The sequence below is a fragment of the Anopheles nili genome, chromosome 3 (genome assembly GCF_943737925.1).
Source record: "Anopheles nili chromosome 3, idAnoNiliSN_F5_01, whole genome shotgun sequence".
Lineage (NCBI taxonomy): Eukaryota > Metazoa > Arthropoda > Insecta > Diptera > Culicidae > Anopheles > Anopheles nili.
This window is the reverse complement of record NC_071292.1, coordinates 359,697-379,309: the sequence shown is the minus strand read 5'-3', so window position 1 is coordinate 379,309 and position 19,613 is coordinate 359,697. Positions and strand designations below refer to the sequence as shown.

At 45.8% G+C, this 19,613-nt stretch overlaps 1 protein-coding gene across 1 annotated transcript in view; it reads left to right on the top strand.

Moving 5' to 3' along the window:
* LOC128722674 (cadherin-related tumor suppressor) overlaps positions 1 to 19,613 on the top strand; it is a 34,960-nt gene that overhangs the window by 12,146 nt on the left and 3,201 nt on the right. Inside the window, exons 2-8 of the mRNA XM_053816351.1 lie at positions 1,642 to 1,950; positions 5,983 to 6,216; positions 6,313 to 6,514; positions 9,071 to 9,258; positions 9,318 to 9,740; positions 10,845 to 11,358; positions 14,141 to 19,559. Of these exons, the coding sequence (XP_053672326.1) occupies positions 1,642 to 1,950; positions 5,983 to 6,216; positions 6,313 to 6,514; positions 9,071 to 9,258; positions 9,318 to 9,740; positions 10,845 to 11,358; positions 14,141 to 19,559 (7,289 nt within the window). The remainder of the gene's footprint in view (positions 1 to 1,641; positions 1,951 to 5,982; positions 6,217 to 6,312; positions 6,515 to 9,070; positions 9,259 to 9,317; positions 9,741 to 10,844; positions 11,359 to 14,140; positions 19,560 to 19,613) is intronic.

Genomic DNA, 19,613 nt, shown 5'->3' with positions numbered 1-19,613 from the left:
TGCTGCACGGTTTGGAAGATTCTGTGGCATTTTAACTTATACTGTTCCACCTTGTCGCTCTCTTACCTCATAACTATCCATCAGACTCGCCCTCCTTGCTCGATGATTTGCACGTTTTCTTTGATCTCTGTTCATGCAGGTAGCTTTGAGTAGTGAAAACCGTTCCTACAGTTCATGTTTACGGTAGGTTCAGTTTACAAAATATTCTACCTTACTATATAGACTGAAAAATTCTATTTCAAGTCTTTAAAATCTCAGTTGTTGTATACTATGTGTTGAATCATTAACTTATTTGTGAGTACTTCGCTTATGATCACCTTTCTTAGCAGGAAGATGCTTGAGTACTAGAATTTTGATTTCTTCAATAATTAACAGCATGTTTGATGATATGTTTCACATTGTATAACTCAACTTTATGATACTTGTCATCATTCTCCTTATATTGGCCAAGGTTAAGTAACATTTTGAGCGAAAGCAAAACATAGTTACTCCTATGTTCGCACAATACTCTAAGCTACAAGACGTATGCTGCCGGAGATATAAATCCAAGAGACACGATGAGAAGTTCCAAGTCCTAACATATAAATTAGCCGTAACGCGAAAAGAGATGAGTGCGAAGATGCGAATTAAATATGGTAAAGCCCATTTGACGTCCCGACCGTAGGATGTGAGGAAGACGCATTGCATCGTAATGTCGCCACGTTTGTAGCCGCTTGCAAATGTTTTTTTATTTTATTTTTTTATATAGTCCTACCATATAGCATTGTTGAAAAAGAAGGGCCAGAGCCTTTTCTGACAAGTATACCGTGCCTTTGGAGCTCTTTTATCATTCGGATTTCCTTTCAAACCCTTTTTATGTGCATGCAAAACCCTAAAATTAAATCTTTTCCCATTTGCAACTCAGACTGGGTACGCACGCTCACGCCGGGTTCATTTCCACCGCAGGATTCTCGGTACGTTCCACTCTGTTTCAAAGAGCGTGCGAGTGTTCGAGACAGCGATCAGTTGCAATCGTTTGGGCCAAACGGTGTCGCTCAACGACGTCTTGCCTCAGTCCGATTTGTTTACATTACAATTCCACCGGGTTTATGTTGCCGTTTTATTTGCAAAAACACAACTCAGCCAACTGGTAACGCCAAGTAATGCGTCGCTGGTTCGCACCAATCAAAATACCACACGCTACAAAGTTAACGCCTTTTCGCGGATTGTCCTCTAGGTATTACCTGTTGATGCACCAATGGACGGTGGATCGATGTAGCTGCTAGATCGAGCTTTTGTCGTAAATATTTTACGATCAGCAGTGAAAGGATCGTCCATGCGATGGTTGGAGCAGTTGTGTAACGCACGAATCAAATTAAACTTCGGCGTATGCACAGACTGAAGTGAAAATTAAAATGGTTTGTCGAATGTGATCCTTGATCGGTGATTTTCCGTCTGCCCTCAATGGAATAAGAAACGCGCACTGTTTTTCTTCGTTTGGAATGTCACAACTTTCGAAAAATGTATTGATGCCGAGTCGAATCGTACTATGTGCTAATAATTAAATGTTAGATCGTGTCACTATATAAATTCTTTCGTTTCTCTCTCTCATTTTCTCTCGGTATCTCTCTCTCTCTTCCTCTCAATTTATTTTCTTCGTAGATACGAGTGAACGTGCTGGACAAGAACGACAGCCCACCAAAGTTCCAGAACCTTCCGTTGGTGTTCAGCGTGTCGGAGGACCTGGCAGTTGGCCAGACAGTGGCACGCATCACCGCAACCGATCCGGATACGCTGGGAAAATTGGAGTACATGCTGGTCTCGGGAGACGCACTCAAGTTCACGCTAGAGCGGGAAACCGGTTTGCTGAAGCTGCGTGATACGCTCGATCGCGAGACAGAGGACGCATACCGGCTGACCGTCAGTGTAACGGATGGCATTCAGAGCACCGAAACTACGATCACTATCCAGGTAGGTTGGAATGGATGTTGCCTCCAGCGGGCTCTTCCTTTGCCTCATGCTAACCTATCCCTGAATGAGTAAGACGAGATCAATGTTTTGCTCTTTGCCCTGGTGGATTTCGCCGCGCCAAATCGATGGTTGTCTCAGCCGCATACATGTTTGATTGATTACTGTAAAATTATAAAAGCTTTTTCGGTCCTGCCATGCCCTTTGTCACTACCAGCTTGCTTTTTTCGCAGCACATCAAACAGCTTCTCGTCCTTTCGCTTCTTTATCGAAACTGGATCGTACTGTTCCATGCAAAAGGAACTGAAGGCGGAGGGAGATGCATTTGATGTGGATGCAACTTAATCACAAAAGCCATCTCGAAGAAGGAAGAGATGAAAAACGCTTACCAAATGCGTTGCAACACTTACGCGTATACAGCGTGCGAATGCGAAACCTGCGCCAGGGCTAAACGACTCCTTTAGCTTCCAGTCCCGTACTCCACCGCGAAGATAAGTCTTGGGTGCGGTCGAAGGTTACAGGCTCGCCTACACTCCCCATTGCTTTTCTTCTCCCGCAAGTCATCCGTACGCCCGCGGATCTCGATTTGTTATTTGCGAAAAATGGAAGTGTGATGACGCATGCTTAGATGAGAGCACAAGTGCATGGTAATTTTCGAAAATAATTTTTTTTATTAAAAATCAAACCCAAGTCGCCACTGACAAAAGCAAAACGACCGTTTACGCACTCACACTGCGTATGTTTTATTCGACCATGCTTGCTGGATTTCGTATGTTTTCCGTTGATTTTCCCATCATCCTATTCTAACCTTTCTTTGGGAGAAAACATTTAAATGTCATTTGAAAGTTAGTTACTATATCCTAGGGGCTTGAGAAATTGTCCAATAGATGTCGACGATGGTCTAGGAATGGGGTCTTCCGTGTCGTGGATTGCTTGTTGCACACATAGCTGGAGAGGCTCTTCATGAAATATTCGAGCAATATATAAAGCATACAAGAATGACGGACTAATTTAACAGCAGCCCTCTGTTTACTCGCGAACGTATGCTCACGCACACTGGTGCTGGCGGCGCACAATGATGTGTTTCAAAGCGTATTACAAATTACCTCAAATTGTGAATATAACCAAACATTCCGATGGACGGAACGAAGACTTTATCTCTCCGATCGACTACAGCCACTACAAATTCCACGTCGTCCGCCATATTCATCTCACTCTGCGTTCAATGATCGGTTATTTTTTTCTTTCTCGTTGTTCTTCGCGCTTTCCTGCTGTTCTGTTGCTTTCCTCATCCATTCGCTCGCATGTGCTTTAACATATGTTATCTTTTATTATTAAAGTTTGATTGACAACACGAGGCAGGCATTGCCTGACCGGCTCTGTATGTGTAGTGTTCATTGCTAGAGCCGCACTGACTGGTTTGTTCACCCCTGTTCGTTCTCTTCTTGTCGAGATTCGAATGTTAATCCCACTCATACAGTCGTTTTCTGCTACGCTGGTTTCTTTGGGAATGGCAGACATTTTACAAATTTAAAGCTCTCCTTTCCCAAGCTAGCCCGCGGATTATGCTGTCACCACGCGCAGCTCCGCTCAAGTTGTTGGGTTTGGGTTTCTTCGACTATGATTCAGCTCTTCACCCAATGTGTCAATGCACGGACCTTTTAACAGCCCTAGAGCGTCCTGGCTGATATTATCTTGCCAAGCTCGTTTTGTAGAAAAATGATCAAGATACAAAAATGTACCGAATTATTTCGATGATTGCTTGGCTACAGATTGGATCCATACAAATAGCAGTGAACTTGCTGGGCTCAGCATCAGGGTTACACGATGAATAATGTGAAAATATTCAAATGAAAAAAAAAGTGCAAAACTTCCCGGTTCCCACAAATGCTCGATCATGAATTTGAATCATATTAATACTGGAACGTGAATAAGTAATGTGTTTTTGGAAGGCAAATTCTATCGTTTTACCACACATATTTCTATGTAGCGTAGTACCGTGCTTTGATTTAGTTTGCACAGGAAAACCTCCACACTTTTTTCCTACATTATGCACAGTTTGACATAAATCTACTATGCTAGTCAAAAGGCAGATTGATCTACGGGAACAGCATTCCAAAAATCCAAGCCGAGAGTAGCCATCATGGACGGCAAATTAATGAACAGTCCCACAAAACAGCCCTCCCATGGTTTGACAAACGTGTTTAACGGGGAATAGACAAAATGGAAATCTGGTAAAACATATCAATATGAGCCGTAGCTATGTTTTGAACACGGCTAGCTTGGGTATGAAATGGGGTGTTGCTGTTCCTTTTTGGCACTGGAACAGGGCATGAAGCGCCTCGTGTTTCTTCCCTATGCGCTGTTTCCTTCAGCGAAATGGTTACAATGATCGTGTATTATACCTTCATTTATACGGATGTGTTTGACTGTTTTGGAAACGTCGGTTGCCTTTCTATCTCGGACTCATTCCCTCGCATATCGTTTATTAGGGTTTCCTTGAGACATCTCTTTCGGGTTAGCGTTATACGTTTCGTATCATCTATCAGATTTCTGTCCCGACTGGTGCTATTATTCCATGCGTTTTGCCTCTAGCCGGCAACCGTCTTTTTCGTTGTTTATTAGAAATTCTCCGCAGCCATAGGTCGAATCGTAGTACTCATATTCCGAATGAAGAAGAAAAAAAAACAAACCCTCTTTCGTGTGCCCCCGGCCGCAGAGGATGAAATGAATATTCAAATAAAGACTATTTTCTTCGCTTCAGCCGCGGTCGCTGGCTGCGGAACCGATAAAAGAGAAAATGTCAGTTAGTCCCGAGCGCCTGCGAGACGAAGGCAAAGGCAAATTCAAACATCAAACGCTGAAGTCTATTAATCGAACTCCCAACCAACCGACCAATTTCTTTCTTCCTTACGTTCCCTTTTTGACACTAGTATTCGCGCGTGGTGTCCCAAACTGATCGTAGAACCTTACCCAATTTAAACAAAGAAAACTCAAATGAATCATTTATCCTTCATGGTTCCTATTTCATCGCTTTCCGTGTTTTGACCCGCTTTTCTCCGTCACTCTCACGTACTTCTCATTCTTTTAAATCCTTCGTTTCGTTTTGCTTCATGCAACAATAACATACTTATATTTAATCACGAATGGGAATGATTTAATAAAAATAATCATAATCATAAATAAGCAGATGGAGATCAAAAGTGTTTTTCCTTTTGCTGCGTCCTATTCGCGCCTCCCTGCCAAGGCTGCCCCTTGACGACCGTCACGGGTTTCTCAAGGTAACGGTGTCATCCCACTCTGTCGGAGCATGGATCTTTCGGTGCTTTTTATACCGCAAAGGTTTGCGTCGTTTCTGTCTCTCGACTCGCACGCGGCAATGATAACACAAAGGCTCGAGAAAACCTTCAATAGTGGCACATCGGTCTAAATGAACAATCGTCTTCGAGAAAGATGAATCCCGAGAGAACGTTGCTGTCATTGGCTTCGCCATTGAAGCTAGAGTCGAGATCCACTTCTTTTTTAGGAATGACATACCCACAGCATCCCAATCCTAAAAGAAAGCATTGATTTGACAGACTAGATAGGGCTATCCACTAAGGCGCTCCTTTCAGACCCAAGCACATGCTCTATGGTGTTCGCATATGTATGTATACGTGTGCTTTGGACTTAAAGAAGTCAACGAACGCAGTGAGAAGGGAACCATCAAAACAAGAGACTTGCGCGATACCGCAAGCGACGAACCTCGGAATCGATTCGTTTTGTCGAATGCGAGGATTGGGTGGTTAATTTTGACGATATTAAATAAAACCGTGGGTAAAATCATAGCGATGTTTAATGCAACAAAAGATGATGATGGTCCGTTTAAGTTTTATAACGTTGAACATTTTTTCAGCAGATTTAATTAAAGTGAATATCAGTACAGTAGATTTTGTTATTTATTACACAAAACATTCGTTATGTTCTGTATCAATGCGATGAATCTATATATTTGGTGTTCTTTCCAATGCGAATACTATTAAACTTTTGTTATAGGTTACGGACACTAACGATAATCCGCCAGTTTTCGCCGATCCGGCATACTCATTCGACATTCCCGAGAACGCCCAGCGAGGCTTCCATGTCGGAGTCATTGCGGCTACCGATCCCGATGTGGGCACTAATGCAGCCGTCACGTATACCGTCATTTCGGACTGGGCAAACGACGTGTTTTCGTTGAATCCACAAACGGGAATATTCACCCTAACGGCGCGGCTCGATTACGAAGAGGTAAGAATATGATTCACAAAATAATAATAGCATAGTTCCCAGTGTCACTTTCATGGTTAGATCTGATCCATCTCTATGACTTTCTTCGTAACACAGGTTCAGCATTACATTCTGGTTGTACAGGCGCAGGACAACGGATATCCGAGCCTCTCTAGCACTCTGACAGTGTACTGCAATGTTGTCGACTTAAACGACAATTCGCCAATCTTTGATCCAATGAGCTATTCCAATGAAATTTTCGAAAATGCTCCAATCAACTCGGATGTAGTTACCGTTAGTGCCACCGACATCGATTCCGGTAAGTCATATGAAACGCTTTTCATTTGAAATTAGTGTGTCCTCACGCTGTAGTTAACATTTGAATAGTTTACTTGCCAAAACCTAAGCAATCCCGCTTATTTTTCAACCAAATAAATACGCTAACAATAAAGCAGAAATGCAACTGTAAATTGCGATTTAAATAATCCTTGTTCATATTAAATATCCTACATGGATACGAAATGACCCATCTGTAGAAAGTTCATGTGTGTGTACCATTAAAGACGTTCTCCATCTTGCCGCAGTTCGTCAAATCCCTCGCGTTCCTATTCGATTCGCTCAGCATCGATTCTCCTATTATAACTCCGAATTCGGTTCGTCCAACCTTTGCAACACAAATTTCTTCATTCACATTTCCTACATATGTATTCTCTACTTTCTCTGCTTCTACTTACGTCTTTAGTCTTATTCCATCATTCGTTCATCTCCTTTCTAACTTTTTCCTGGCTGGTTACCATTCCCGTCGGGTTTACAGCGGGTTAAGCTCCCCTTTTCATATTTCTTGAGCCAGATTCCCCGGATGGCTGGCAGGAACGACTGCCATTGAATTGAGAATGTAGCTTTTTCTTCCGTTCTGATCAGCCAGCTGGCAAGCAACAAACACATCACGTGTGCCTGTTGCACAGCTCGGTACGTTGGTAACTCCCACCAAGAAGCAACTAACCTGGGTGCCGCCGAATAGAGTGGATGAGTGACGATAAGTTATAAAATTGTTTATAATCTCGCTTTAAAATGTCCCCTCTATCGGCTTGTGGGTGTGAGCATCGAAAAGATGCTGGAAGAAGAGCAACAGTTCCATTAAAGAGTATTTTAATCCCATGGAAAACAAATTTCCATCATCAGTTTGAGCTCTACCAATTTTTTTATGTATTTAATACAAAATCGTGTGTATACATTTGTCTTCTATTAACTGGGTTAGTATGCGTGTGTGCACATGTAAATGATTCCATCTGGATGTATCTTGTTATAATGAAGGAAGTTTTTCGGAATGAAGGAGTGAAGGAAAATATGAGTAAAGAACGGACATAATGCGAACGAAACGACTAACGCTCCGAACCGCCACCGAGGAAACATTCCATACAATTATGTGTAGGTTGGCCACGGCTCAGGTTTATATTTTATTGACTTCACAATTTATAGATATCGATAGAATGTTCATTTTTATTTGGTCCTTTCCAACACCAATGATTCCCGATTCTAGTTCGTTGCCGAATCGACTGGAAATTTGATGACATTAAGTATTAAGGGGTTTGAAGTATTAAGAGTGTTATTCAACAAGTAGAAAAGAAAATCAACTGGTCCTCTGTTTCCTACGAAGATTTTTCCGGTTAACTTTTTTAATACTTTAAAATTTGATATATGTTCACATATATTGGTTTGGGATGAAATGGAAGGGCTACGATGGAGATATGGCTCTTCATAATAACAGTTCTCTGAAAATTGCGCAGTAAAAATTTAACTCTTAATTGCGGCTCTTTCGACAAGCTAACGATTTTCATTGAAGCAAGATTTGCATGTAAGGGCGCCTTGCAAAAAAGAGGCACAAATATCACACAACCCAGTCTTTTTTTAAACAAAACTTCTCCATTTTTGGTTAATGGTTTACTTATTCGGTTATCAATGATAAATATAACAGTTTTATACGCTTACGCATGCCGACTCCCGTTAACATCTAGGCTATCTATCGATCTCTAGGCATCTCTATCTATCAGGCATCTCTATCTATCGATCCATCTCATTGATGAAGAGAGGGAGTTAATGTACATCACCATTCCAGTTCAATGACATCACTTGCCCCTGGTGCCGAATTCTTCTGAACGCTACTCATCCGGCTCACGCAATCGAACGCGACTCGTCGCGTCGCTACTGCAATCCCTGCCATTCCGCTGGTTTATGCAAATTAATATACACCAGATTCTTTTGCATTCAATTCGCGTACCCTCAACGTTGCACCATGAGATGCTGGCAGGGCAGGGAGATTCGCGCCATCGATTAAACGTTGTTGTTTTTATTGTTTTGTTATGTATCCTCGAACACCGCGAGATGGGCTCTTTAGTCAAATCGTCGAATAAGACGTTTGCTCACGTCATACTCTTATGGGTTGAGCTTTTTTTACATCGCTTATCCTTTTAGATTGGAGCAATTGCAATTCTCCTTCCACTGTGTACGATAATTATACTTAATTCAGCAGTGTTCGATGGCAATGGGACAGCAAGAGAAAGAGCGACATCACTGATCTGCAATAAACAGTCTGTCGAAAATATAGGTTGCAACCGAAGTCATAAAGAGCTGTTTCCATCTATTAAATGCACTAACGATCAAGCGGTTAACAGTGTCTTCGTGGTATACAGCTTTACTATACGTAGCTATAACACCCCTTGTTGTCCTTTGACTACCTACTGTTAAGGAATGCCATTCTAGCAAAAATTACGCTTAAATACGCTACGGAAACTCTCTCTTTCGACTCGTCTATCGGTATTACCAGTCAGAAAAGAATATGCTCAAACAGATCGATATTTTTTCTCCATATCATTAGGACCCAACGGTCGGATCGAGTACTCAATAACCGCCGGCGACGATAATGAAGACTTTCAAATTATGAGGAACGGTACAATCCGGACTCACCGGGCACTCGATCGCGAAACAAAAAGCTCCTACAACCTTGTGATAACCGCAAAAGACTGCGCAAAGGAACCCGAGAAACGTCTCTCGTCCACCGTACAGGTAATACAATTCATCATTGACATTACACCAAGTTCCCTTAGCTAACGAATCATCTGCAGGTGACGATCCTTCTGAAGGACATAAACGACCTGGCTCCAGAATTCGTCACCCCAAATGAAACGAGCGTCGCGGAAAATATCCCCATCAACACGGTAATCATGGCGATCAAAGCGGTCGATCGTGACGAGGGGCGGAATGGATATGTAGAGTATCAGCTGGGTGACCAGGGTTCTGCGATGAATCCATTTACCATCGGGCAAGCTGACGGGCTGCTACGTGTGTCTGCCCAGCTGGACCGAGAGGCCAAATCTAGCTATGAATTAAAGGTCATCGCCAAGGATCGGGGTGATCCATCCAGGTCCACGCACTCGCAGATCCGCATCAACGTGCTGGACGAGAACGACAACAGCCCCATATTCGACCCAAAGCAGTACAGTGCGGCCATCGCGGAAAATGCCAGCATAGGGGCGAGCGTGTTGCAGGTTGGTATTTGCTTCTTAATATGCGTCTCTTAGCGTAGAACTCTTTAGAGATCCCATATACTCGCTCGGACGGAATCTTCGGGAGTTGGCATTGGAAAACCATTTAGAATTTTTGATACCGAACCATCTCTCATCGCATTAAAATATTTGCTCGATACCGCCCGAATACCACCTTAAATAATGCGTTCGTATGTGCAAACTACTTCCTAACCACTTACTTCGCCGGCCTTTTGCGTTATGCTTGTGACTTTCGTAGACGTTTTTGTCAGCGCCGGCGGTTGGCTTAAAACGTTTTCCCTGTTAATTTGAAAGCGTTGCGAGATGCCTTATTCATAACATCATTTTTCTTTGGTGTACCGCGCGGCGAATATTATCCTGAATGTCGTCGATGCTGTTCACGCTGCCTGTTTTAGCCAACTGCAGTGGTCACGACCGTTGCGACGTTGCTCTCTTTCTTTCCGTTTTTATCGGGTTGCAATTTTACACAGATGCACCGGTCCTACGACACGCACACCAGCAATTTTATCCCAAACCGCGATGCACCCAGTCAACGTTTCGCTTGCTTGCACATCAATGCAGCACTAAACTATTACAAATTACAATGAATGAGTATAAATTCATTTTCGCTAGCTGATGTAACCCAAGTGTTAATTGAACGATTAGGCGACGGTTGCTTTGCGAGAAAAAATGTTCTAAATATATTCATCTCAAGAACCGATTCATTTGTTGTGCTTTCTCATAGTGATGCCTTCTTCAAGAAATCGGAACACTGATAGAATGTTCTGTGTGGTAAAATTGCAAATCGCAGATCGCTCCGTTCGGCCTATTTGACATTTTACATATCGCCGCTTCGCATGCTTGCATGCTGCATATAAATTATTCATGAGTTCCAATGTTACCTCTTTGGTTTTCTGAATTCCACGCCAGTGCGTCCATTTGTAATTGACTTACCTAATAAACTTTCTTATTATGTTTGCGCTAAGCTGCACTGAAGCAGCTTTTGCCGCCGATCACAGTTTGCATTTGTTTCATTAATTTTATTATTATTTTTCCAATTTCTCTTCATTTCGCTTTTTTCCCATGTACCGCGACCCTCACGCACAGGTATCCGCCACCGATATCGACGAAGGCGCTAATGGACGCGTACGTTTTTCGATAGCAGTCGGCGACGACAACCGAGATTTTACCATCAGCGAGGACAGTGGTGTTGTGCGAGTAGCGAAAAACCTCAACTTCGAGCGCAAATCCCTTTACGCCATCACTGTGCGCGCCGAGGACTGCGCCGGCGACACCGAGAACGGCGAGGTGCGCTTCGACACGGCCCGGCTATCGATCACCATCACCGATATCAACGACAATCCGCCGACCTTTCTAGACTCTCCCTATCTCGCCTACGTCATGGAGAACGTTATTCCACCCAACGATGGCTATGTTATCACGGTGCGCGCTTACGATGCCGACACGCCCCCGTTCAATTCACAAGTGCGCTACTTTCTCAAGGAAGGCGACACAGATTTCTTCAAAATTAACGCATCAACGGGTGAAATTTCCCTGCTTCGTGCGTTGGATCGGGAAATGCAGGAGGAGTATATCCTCACACTCGTCGCTATGGACACTGGTAAGTGCACTGCCGCAGAATCGAATCGATATTCTATTGACAATGATTTGCGTGATCTTCGGCGGTTCTAGCACCGATAATTGTGAAATTATTTGTCGAAGTTTTGAAATAAGCTTGTGTACAACTGTTTGCGGGACCGCAATATGCGGTAGTTGCGACATTAGTCACGATGGATTCGACTGGTTTTTATATACCTGCGCATGAATTTTCCGTGTTGTAGACGTGGCTGCTGGTGCGACAACCAACCGATCAACTAGCAATGATCCCCGCCGGGGTCATAGTTGAAATCTGAACTCAAAAACAAAGGAAAATATTTCATAGAGCAGCAGGGAATCTGCGCCTTCCTGCGTTTGTAGGCTCGGTCCCTTCCGCTGTTGGTCGCTATGAGGCTCATCTAGCAACTGGGATTATCGATGGAATGATCGTAAATAATGGATTCTCAATAAGCGAATCTATTATTCAACCATACAGCTCTGCATGGCGGTAGTAATCGCAACTCGTGTGCTCGTGGTCTCTGTGTCACAAGTTCGCAAATTCCTTTTAGTGAGCGGTGTATAAGTCGGTAAGGTATGTTGCATATGTTGCTTTGTTTCGCTATCGATCGGCAGCATCAGATCATTGCTAGTTTTGTTCCAATAGAGCGATCCCCCGCAACGGTCTCCAAAAGAGAAGAAAACTTTTTCTCCGATTTTCTGACAGGTATTACATACTGTCTGCACTCTAGCAAATGCTGCAGTTCAGTTTTGCCCTCACGATCGCCAACCAATTGATGTTTTTGTTATGTGCCGCAAGCCTATTATAATACCGTAAATCGATGCTTAGTGGACAACCATAAAAGACAATTTTTCCAGTATGTTCCTCTAACCACGATCAATTCTGACAATTTTTCCAGTTAGTGATGTTAGTCAGGGGATTCTTAATCTCACGGGTTGGAGAATTTTCTAAAGGCTCGTTTTAGGAACGAGCACATTTGCGATGAAATTAATATAGCACCAAAAGAGGGCTGCGGAGGTAAAGAAAGCGGCATGGTATTGATTCTTCGGAAAATCGTGACGTCAAGAGACACCCCGCGGCTGATAAACTACACCCATAAATATTCACTCAATTTCCTATAATTCGTCGTTGCACATGCTCTCCGTCTCTGTTGATCGTTCTCTTGCTGGATATAAGTGGGGAGCATTTTGACCACTTCCCATGCAACCGCACATGAACTGCAGTGGAATCGAACCGCGTGGTACAACAATTGAAACAATCGTGCGCTGGTAGCCAGCATAATGCCGAGCAACGATTTAATTCTTTTCCCTTTACTCACCGAAGTGCACTGGCTGATGGGCTACCACAGCGTTTTGACAGTTTCGAATGGTAATGGAGCATTGGTTGAGGTGAGAGTATAAGGGTGGCTCCACGTTATTCCACCCCAGGCGTAAAGGAAGCTGCCAAGAAGAGAACCGCGACGTGAACGCACCCTTATCGGCCAATTTCGATGGTCTCTCTCTCCCTTTTTGTCATTTTTCTCGATGGAGCACAACACCCCCTGTGTGGCGCACGCACACACGTTCGACCACAACCGCGGATCCATGGTGGATTCTGAGATGCAAGCGACCATGCACGCACACGGACGTCAGCCAGCCCACATCCCAATGGTGTATTTTTCATTATGGGGTGGGTTGCGTAGGGTAGTCGAACGGGATGGGGATGAATGTAAGCAACGTCAAGATGCCGAAGCCATGTCACAGGCTGGACGCGTTGTATGTATATAACTGGAAACATTTTATTACCTCGGGCTATAAATACTTCATCTGCATAAAGCTTAAAATTTGTAAAAAATGATATCAGCTTTTCACTCTTCTCCTATTCTTATTTCTTTTCGTTCCCTCGTCATTTGTGTCTCATCCTCCTCTCTTCGTATTTCCCATCTACTCCTCATGTTTTCCTCGAGCTTCTCTTTTGCCACCACGATCTATCTTGCCCGTACACATACAGGGACGCGAAAGCTATATAAATATATATATATATATATATATATATATATATATATATATATATGCTGGGTATGCCGATTTGTGGCTTTATGCTGCTACAGCTACAGTTTCATCCCTTCGTTCGTGTTGTCTACAATTTTCTCACCCCATCGTACTCTCATATGACCTGTTCGTTCCGTTCAGCTGAAAAGGTGCTTTCATATGTTGCCATTCCTGATCAGTACAACATGGTGTAGCTAGCAGAGCATTAAATCGCATTCTAGGATTTGCTTAGTCGCTGGACTACAACACAGAAGAGGCAAGCATGAAAGGAAAGCTTCAGATAATCTAAACCGACAACAGATAGAATTGTTTTGCAAAAGCACATTGACACTCGTCCACTTTCCTGCATAGCATCAGACTGTTCATATGTTTCTTTTCGGATTTGCAACAAAATTATTACCATTAGTTTTATTTGAAACGAAATCTTTTGTATTCAAGTTATTTTTTATTTTAATATGTTAACTATAAAATTGAAAATTTAAGTCGCAATGGTTTCCGGTACAGATATGACAAAAAAACATATTTTAGAAATGCGTTTAGTTGCTTTGCTGTAGATCCATTATGAACATACCAGAAGTTAAACACATAAACGTAGCAAAAGTCGCTTGAAATCTTGGTAATTGTCATTTACATCTGAGTAAAGCTATTGCACTTTTTAGTACTTTTCTTTATTCGTAAGTTTCATTGTTTAATGTCGTACGCTGAGTAAATTATAAAATTTACAAGGACACTCTTTCCGCTTCCATATTTCATTGCAGGGTCGCCACCATTGACAGGAACCGGGACCGTGCGTGTTTTGGTGCAGGACATCAACGACCACAATCCCGAGTTCGAGCGCCAATCTTACCAGGCGACGATCGCGGAAAATCAACCTATCGGGACGCGAGTGCTGTGGCCTCGGGCTATAGATCGCGATGCGGGTCTGAACGCAAAGCTGCGATACACGTTGCTTGGAGAACACTCGGATCGCTTCCGACTGGATGCTAGCAGTGGAGAAATCACCACAGCCTCCGTCCTCGATCGTGAAGAAGTCTCCGTCTATCAGTTCACTCTAATGGCTCAGGACAGCTCGACGACGGAGCCGAGGGCGACAATCGTTAATCTTACCGTCGCTGTGCAGGACGTCAACGATAATAGTCCCACGTTTGGGTCACCCACATTTCATGTCAGTGTTCCGGACCGCATCAAGCGTGGCCAGTTTGTGTTCGGGGCCAAAGCGATCGATCGGGACGAAAATGCAAACGCGCGTCTCTCTTATTCCATCGTCGGTCCTGATGTGTCCAAATTCCGTATCAACGAGCAAACCGGCGTGATTGAGGCTGCGACGGAACTGTCCACCCCGGTTTCCGGCACCGGTGCCGAACGTGTCTTTCGACTGACGATCGTGGCGAAGGATCAAGGCTATGAGCCTCGGACGGCCACCTGCGAGCTGGTAGTAACCCTACGATCTGCACACTTGTTCCCTGTCTTTTCCTACACCTCCGATACGCAGTTCGTGCTACCGGAGGACATCGCAGACGGCAAGATGGTGACGAAGCTTGCGGCTACGTCGCCAAAGAAAGGGTCGATTGGAACCATTCGGTACGCAATCGCTGGCGGCAACATCGGGGACGCGTTGCGCATCGACGTGAGTACCGGGGAAGTGGTAGTAAATCGAGGCGGGCTAGACTATGAACGTCACCAGCAGTATGAGGTGTGGATCGAGGCTGCAGATTCTGACCGACCAAGCCTGCGCAGTGTACTGCAGTTGATTGTCAATGTAACTGACGCGAACGACAACGCACCGGTAATGGACCGATCACTGTACATGGCGGAGGTACAAGAAGAGGAGTCGCCATCGCAACTTGTGAAAAAAGTCACCGCCAGTGACGCGGATTCGGAGGAAAATGGCCAGATCACCTACCGGTTGCGAGATGATTTCGACAGCTTCGAGATCAACACTGATACGGGAGAAATCTTCACAACCACCCGGCTGGACCGCGAGGACATTGCACAATATACGTTGGTGGTAGAAGCCGTCGACCAAGGAGTGCCACAGCTGACTGGCAGCGCGACTGTGGTGGTGAATGTGCTGGATAAGAATGATAACCCACCTAAATTTACACGCCTCTTTTCCGTCAACGTGACGGAAAACGCAGAAGTAGGACAGTTTGTGATTAAGATCACCTCCTCCGACTCGGATATCGGGATGAATGCGAATGCTACGTATATTTTCACGGAAAATTTGGGCGACAAATTCGCAATCGACTCGAGTTCGGGCAATGTAACAGTTGCAGGACACCTAGACCGTGAGCAGCAGGACGAGTACATTTTGAAGGTAGCAGCAGTAGATGGCGCTTGGCGCACGGAGACACCGCTAACCATCACGATCCAGGATCAGAACGACAACGCACCCGAGTTCGAGCACAGCTACTATAGCTTCAACTTCCGTGAACTGCAAAAACCGATCACCTTCGTGGGACAGGTGATTGCCACAGATCGCGACAAGCAGGGTCCCAACTCGGTCATTTCGTACTCTCTGCAACAACCATCTGACATGTTTACGATAGATCCAGCAACGGGGGAGGTTTTCAGCAAACGCCGGATTCGTTACAAGCACACACAACTCGAAGCCTCACCGGAGAATAGCTTCACATTGACGGTACTCGCCATCGACAACGGTAAGCCACCGATGTACACCGAATGTCTCGTCAATATCAACGTTGTTGATGCGAATAACAATCCGCCGGTATTCAGCCAACGCTCATACATGGCACCAGCTCCGGAAGGGGCTGAAGTGGGCCAGCGCATCCTTCAATTGGTAGCGAAAGATGAGTTGGACTTTGGCGTAAATGCCGAGATCGAATATCAACTAGTCGGAGGAAATGGGTCCGATCAGTTCACCATCAACAAACTCGACGGATGGATCGTCGTTAGTAGGCAACTAAGCGACAAATTGGTGGCTCCAGGCAAAACTTATATGCTGCAAGTGCGAGCCGTCGATCGAGGAGTTCCTTCTCAGCATGACGAGGTTAGCGTTAGCATAATCGTAACCGGAACGAACAGATTCGCTCCAGTGTTCCAGAGCCCGTCATACCAAGTGATCGTGCCCGAAAACGAGCCTGTCGGCTCCACTATTCTTACGGTGAGTGCTCCTGACAATGACGATGGGCCAAACGGAATGGTTCGGTACTCGATACTGTCTGGAAACGATCAGAATGACTTCTCCGTGAATAGTGTGAGCGGCGCGGTTAACATCCGTCAGCCGCTGGACTATGACTTCATACAGGTGTATCAGTTAAACATCACCGCAGAAGATCTGGGCTACAAACCCAAACGATCAGTCGCCATGGTAACGATCACTCTGACCGATATCAATGATAACGCGCCATACTTCAACCAGTCGATGTACGACGCATATGTTGCAGAGAATTCGCCTGTCAGCTCGTTTGTTTACCAGGCACATGCGTACGATCAGGATTCCCCTAAGAACGCGATTATCAATTATGCGATCGTGGGAGGCTCGGGTCGTGATCTATTCACAATCGAGACTGGCACTGGCATTATCACTTCCCGAGCAACGTTCGACTACGAAGAGCATGATCAGTACCAGCTAACCATTGCGGCATATAATCCCGATTCTCCGATGCGAAACGAGTCGAAGATAATCGTACACGTGACCGGTGTGAACGAATACTTTCCCAAGTTCATCCAACCAGTGTTCCACTTTGATGTTTCCGAATCAGCTGAAGTGGGCTCCACTGTGGGCATCATTGAAGCTACCGACAAGGACGCCGGGGATGATGGTAAAGTATATTACTTATTGGTAGGCTCGAGCAACGACAAGGGATTTAGTATTCACCCTAGTACGGGCGTCCTTGTGGTATCGCGGAATCTCGATCGCGAGACTCAATCGCGAGTTGTGTTGACAGTTTTGGCCAAAAACTACGGTGGCATTCGAGGCAATGACACCGACGAAGCCCAGATCATCATCTCCATCCAGGATGGGAACGATCCACCGGAATTTCAACGCGAACTATATGAGGCCAGCGTCTCTGAAGGCGATCCAGTTGGCACGAAAGTAATTTCGGTGAAAGCCGTGGATAAGGACGTTCGACCGCAAAACAATCAGTTCACATTCTCGATCATGGGTGGCAACAATGATCACTCGTTCAAAATTGATCCTCAGTCGGGGCAGATCGAGACAGCTCGTGTACTCGATCGAGAGACGGTGTCTCTGCACAAACTGCTTTTAGGTGCGATCGACACGGGAATTCCACCACAAACGGGAACCACTGTTGTTCGGATTACCGTAACGGACATTAACGACAACGGTCCTACGTTTGACCCGAAGGATACGGTGGGTTCGATATTGGAAAATGAACCTCCCAATACGGTCGTCATGACGTTGAGTGCAACTGATCCGGATCTTGCACCAAACGGAGCTCCTTTCACGTACCAACTAGTCGGAGGACGACATAAGTCGCTGTTCACACTCGAGCGTCACTCGGGCATCCTAAGGACGGTACGTAGTCTTGATCGCGAACAGACGCCACAGCTCGAGCTGCTCGTCGAAGTAGAGGACAATGGTAAGCCTCGCAAGCGCGCTCAACACACGATCACCGTTAATGTACTGGATCAGAACGATAGTCCTTCAACTCCTCGAACCGTGCACGTGTTGGTGTACGTGTTCGGTGGTGGGCCTATGCTAGGAGATGTTGCCAGCGTGCATCCAAATGATCCGGATGTAACGGGCGACTACCGCTGTAGACTGTTGAGCGACGTCAATAAACAGCCGGTGACGACGTTCGCTATTTTGAATGGATGTCAGTTGCGACCTGCCGACCCAAGCCACCTTCCCGCCAACGGGCTGTCGTTTCTCGTGTCTGGAAACGACGGAAAACACCCGGATGTGACGTCCACGGTGTCGGTAGAGTTCCTGCATTTCGACAATGCCACGGTTGAGCAGTCTATCACGGTTCGTCTGGAGAACGTCAGCAGCACTACCTTCCTGGCTAACTACTATCGCAACTTCATCGACATCGTGAAAGCGTCTCTCGAACCCTCGGACGAGCTGATCCTGTACAGTATGGTGGACACAGGAAAAGCCCTGCATTGCACCCTAGCGGTACGGAATGTGCCCTCGAAAAGCTATCGCTCGAAGCAGTACGTAGTGGAGCGTGTATCCCGCAAGCTGGATGCTATCGGGAAACTGTTACCAAGCGTGCAAACCTCCATCGGATACGACCCGTGCCAGTCCGCGGAGAGCTGCGTGAATGGAGGCGTATGCAGCGCTCGTATTCGAGTGTACGGTGAGGAACATAACCACATCGCGGACAGCCAATCCCTTGTGTTCACATCTCCACCTGTACGGCACGAAGTTGTGTGTGCTTGCCCGGATGGCTACACTGGGGCTCGCTGTGACAAGCGGCAGGACCCTTGTGCTCCAAATCCCTGTCATGCAGGCGGCCAGTGCCGTCGGCAAGGATACGACTTCCAGTGTACCTGCCCGTCTAATCGTGAAGGCAAGTACTGCCAACTGGAACGGGGTGACATTTGCTCGAGTGGACCATGCAAGAACGGCGGGTCTTGCCGCGAAAGCTCTGACGGTGCGTCCTTTTTTTGCCTGTGTCGACCCGGTTACCGGGGCAACCAGTGTGAGGCGGTCGCCGACTCATGCCGTCCGAATCCGTGCCTGTATGGAGGACTGTGTGTTAGCCTAAAACCGGGTTACAAATGCAGCTGCGTCGAGGGCCGCTATGGACGGCACTGCGAGAAAAGCACGTACGGGTTCCGGGAGCTTTCGTACATGGCGTTCCCGGCGCTTGACGCAGCCACCAACGATATCTCGGTGGTATTTGCCACTACGAAACCGGATGCTTTGCTAATCTACAACTACGGCATCCAGAGCGGTGGCCGGTCGGACTTCGTGGCTATGGAGATCGTGAATGGGCGTGCGGTCTTTTCGTACGGCGGAGCCCGGACCGCGGTAACCTCACTGGTCGTGGGACAGGGTGGTTCAACGGCCAACAGACGTGCCGGATCGATTTCAAACGGGGAGTGGCACAAAATCACGGCCACGCGCAACGGGCGCGTCATGTCTTTGAGTGTTTCGAAGTGCACCGAAAATGGCGATTATTGTGATGACTGCCGGCCGGGCGATTCCAGTTGCTACGCAGACGATATGGGACCTACGGGGTAAGCGAATCATTATTTAACCTTTCCATAGATCCTGCCATCCTTCACATACTG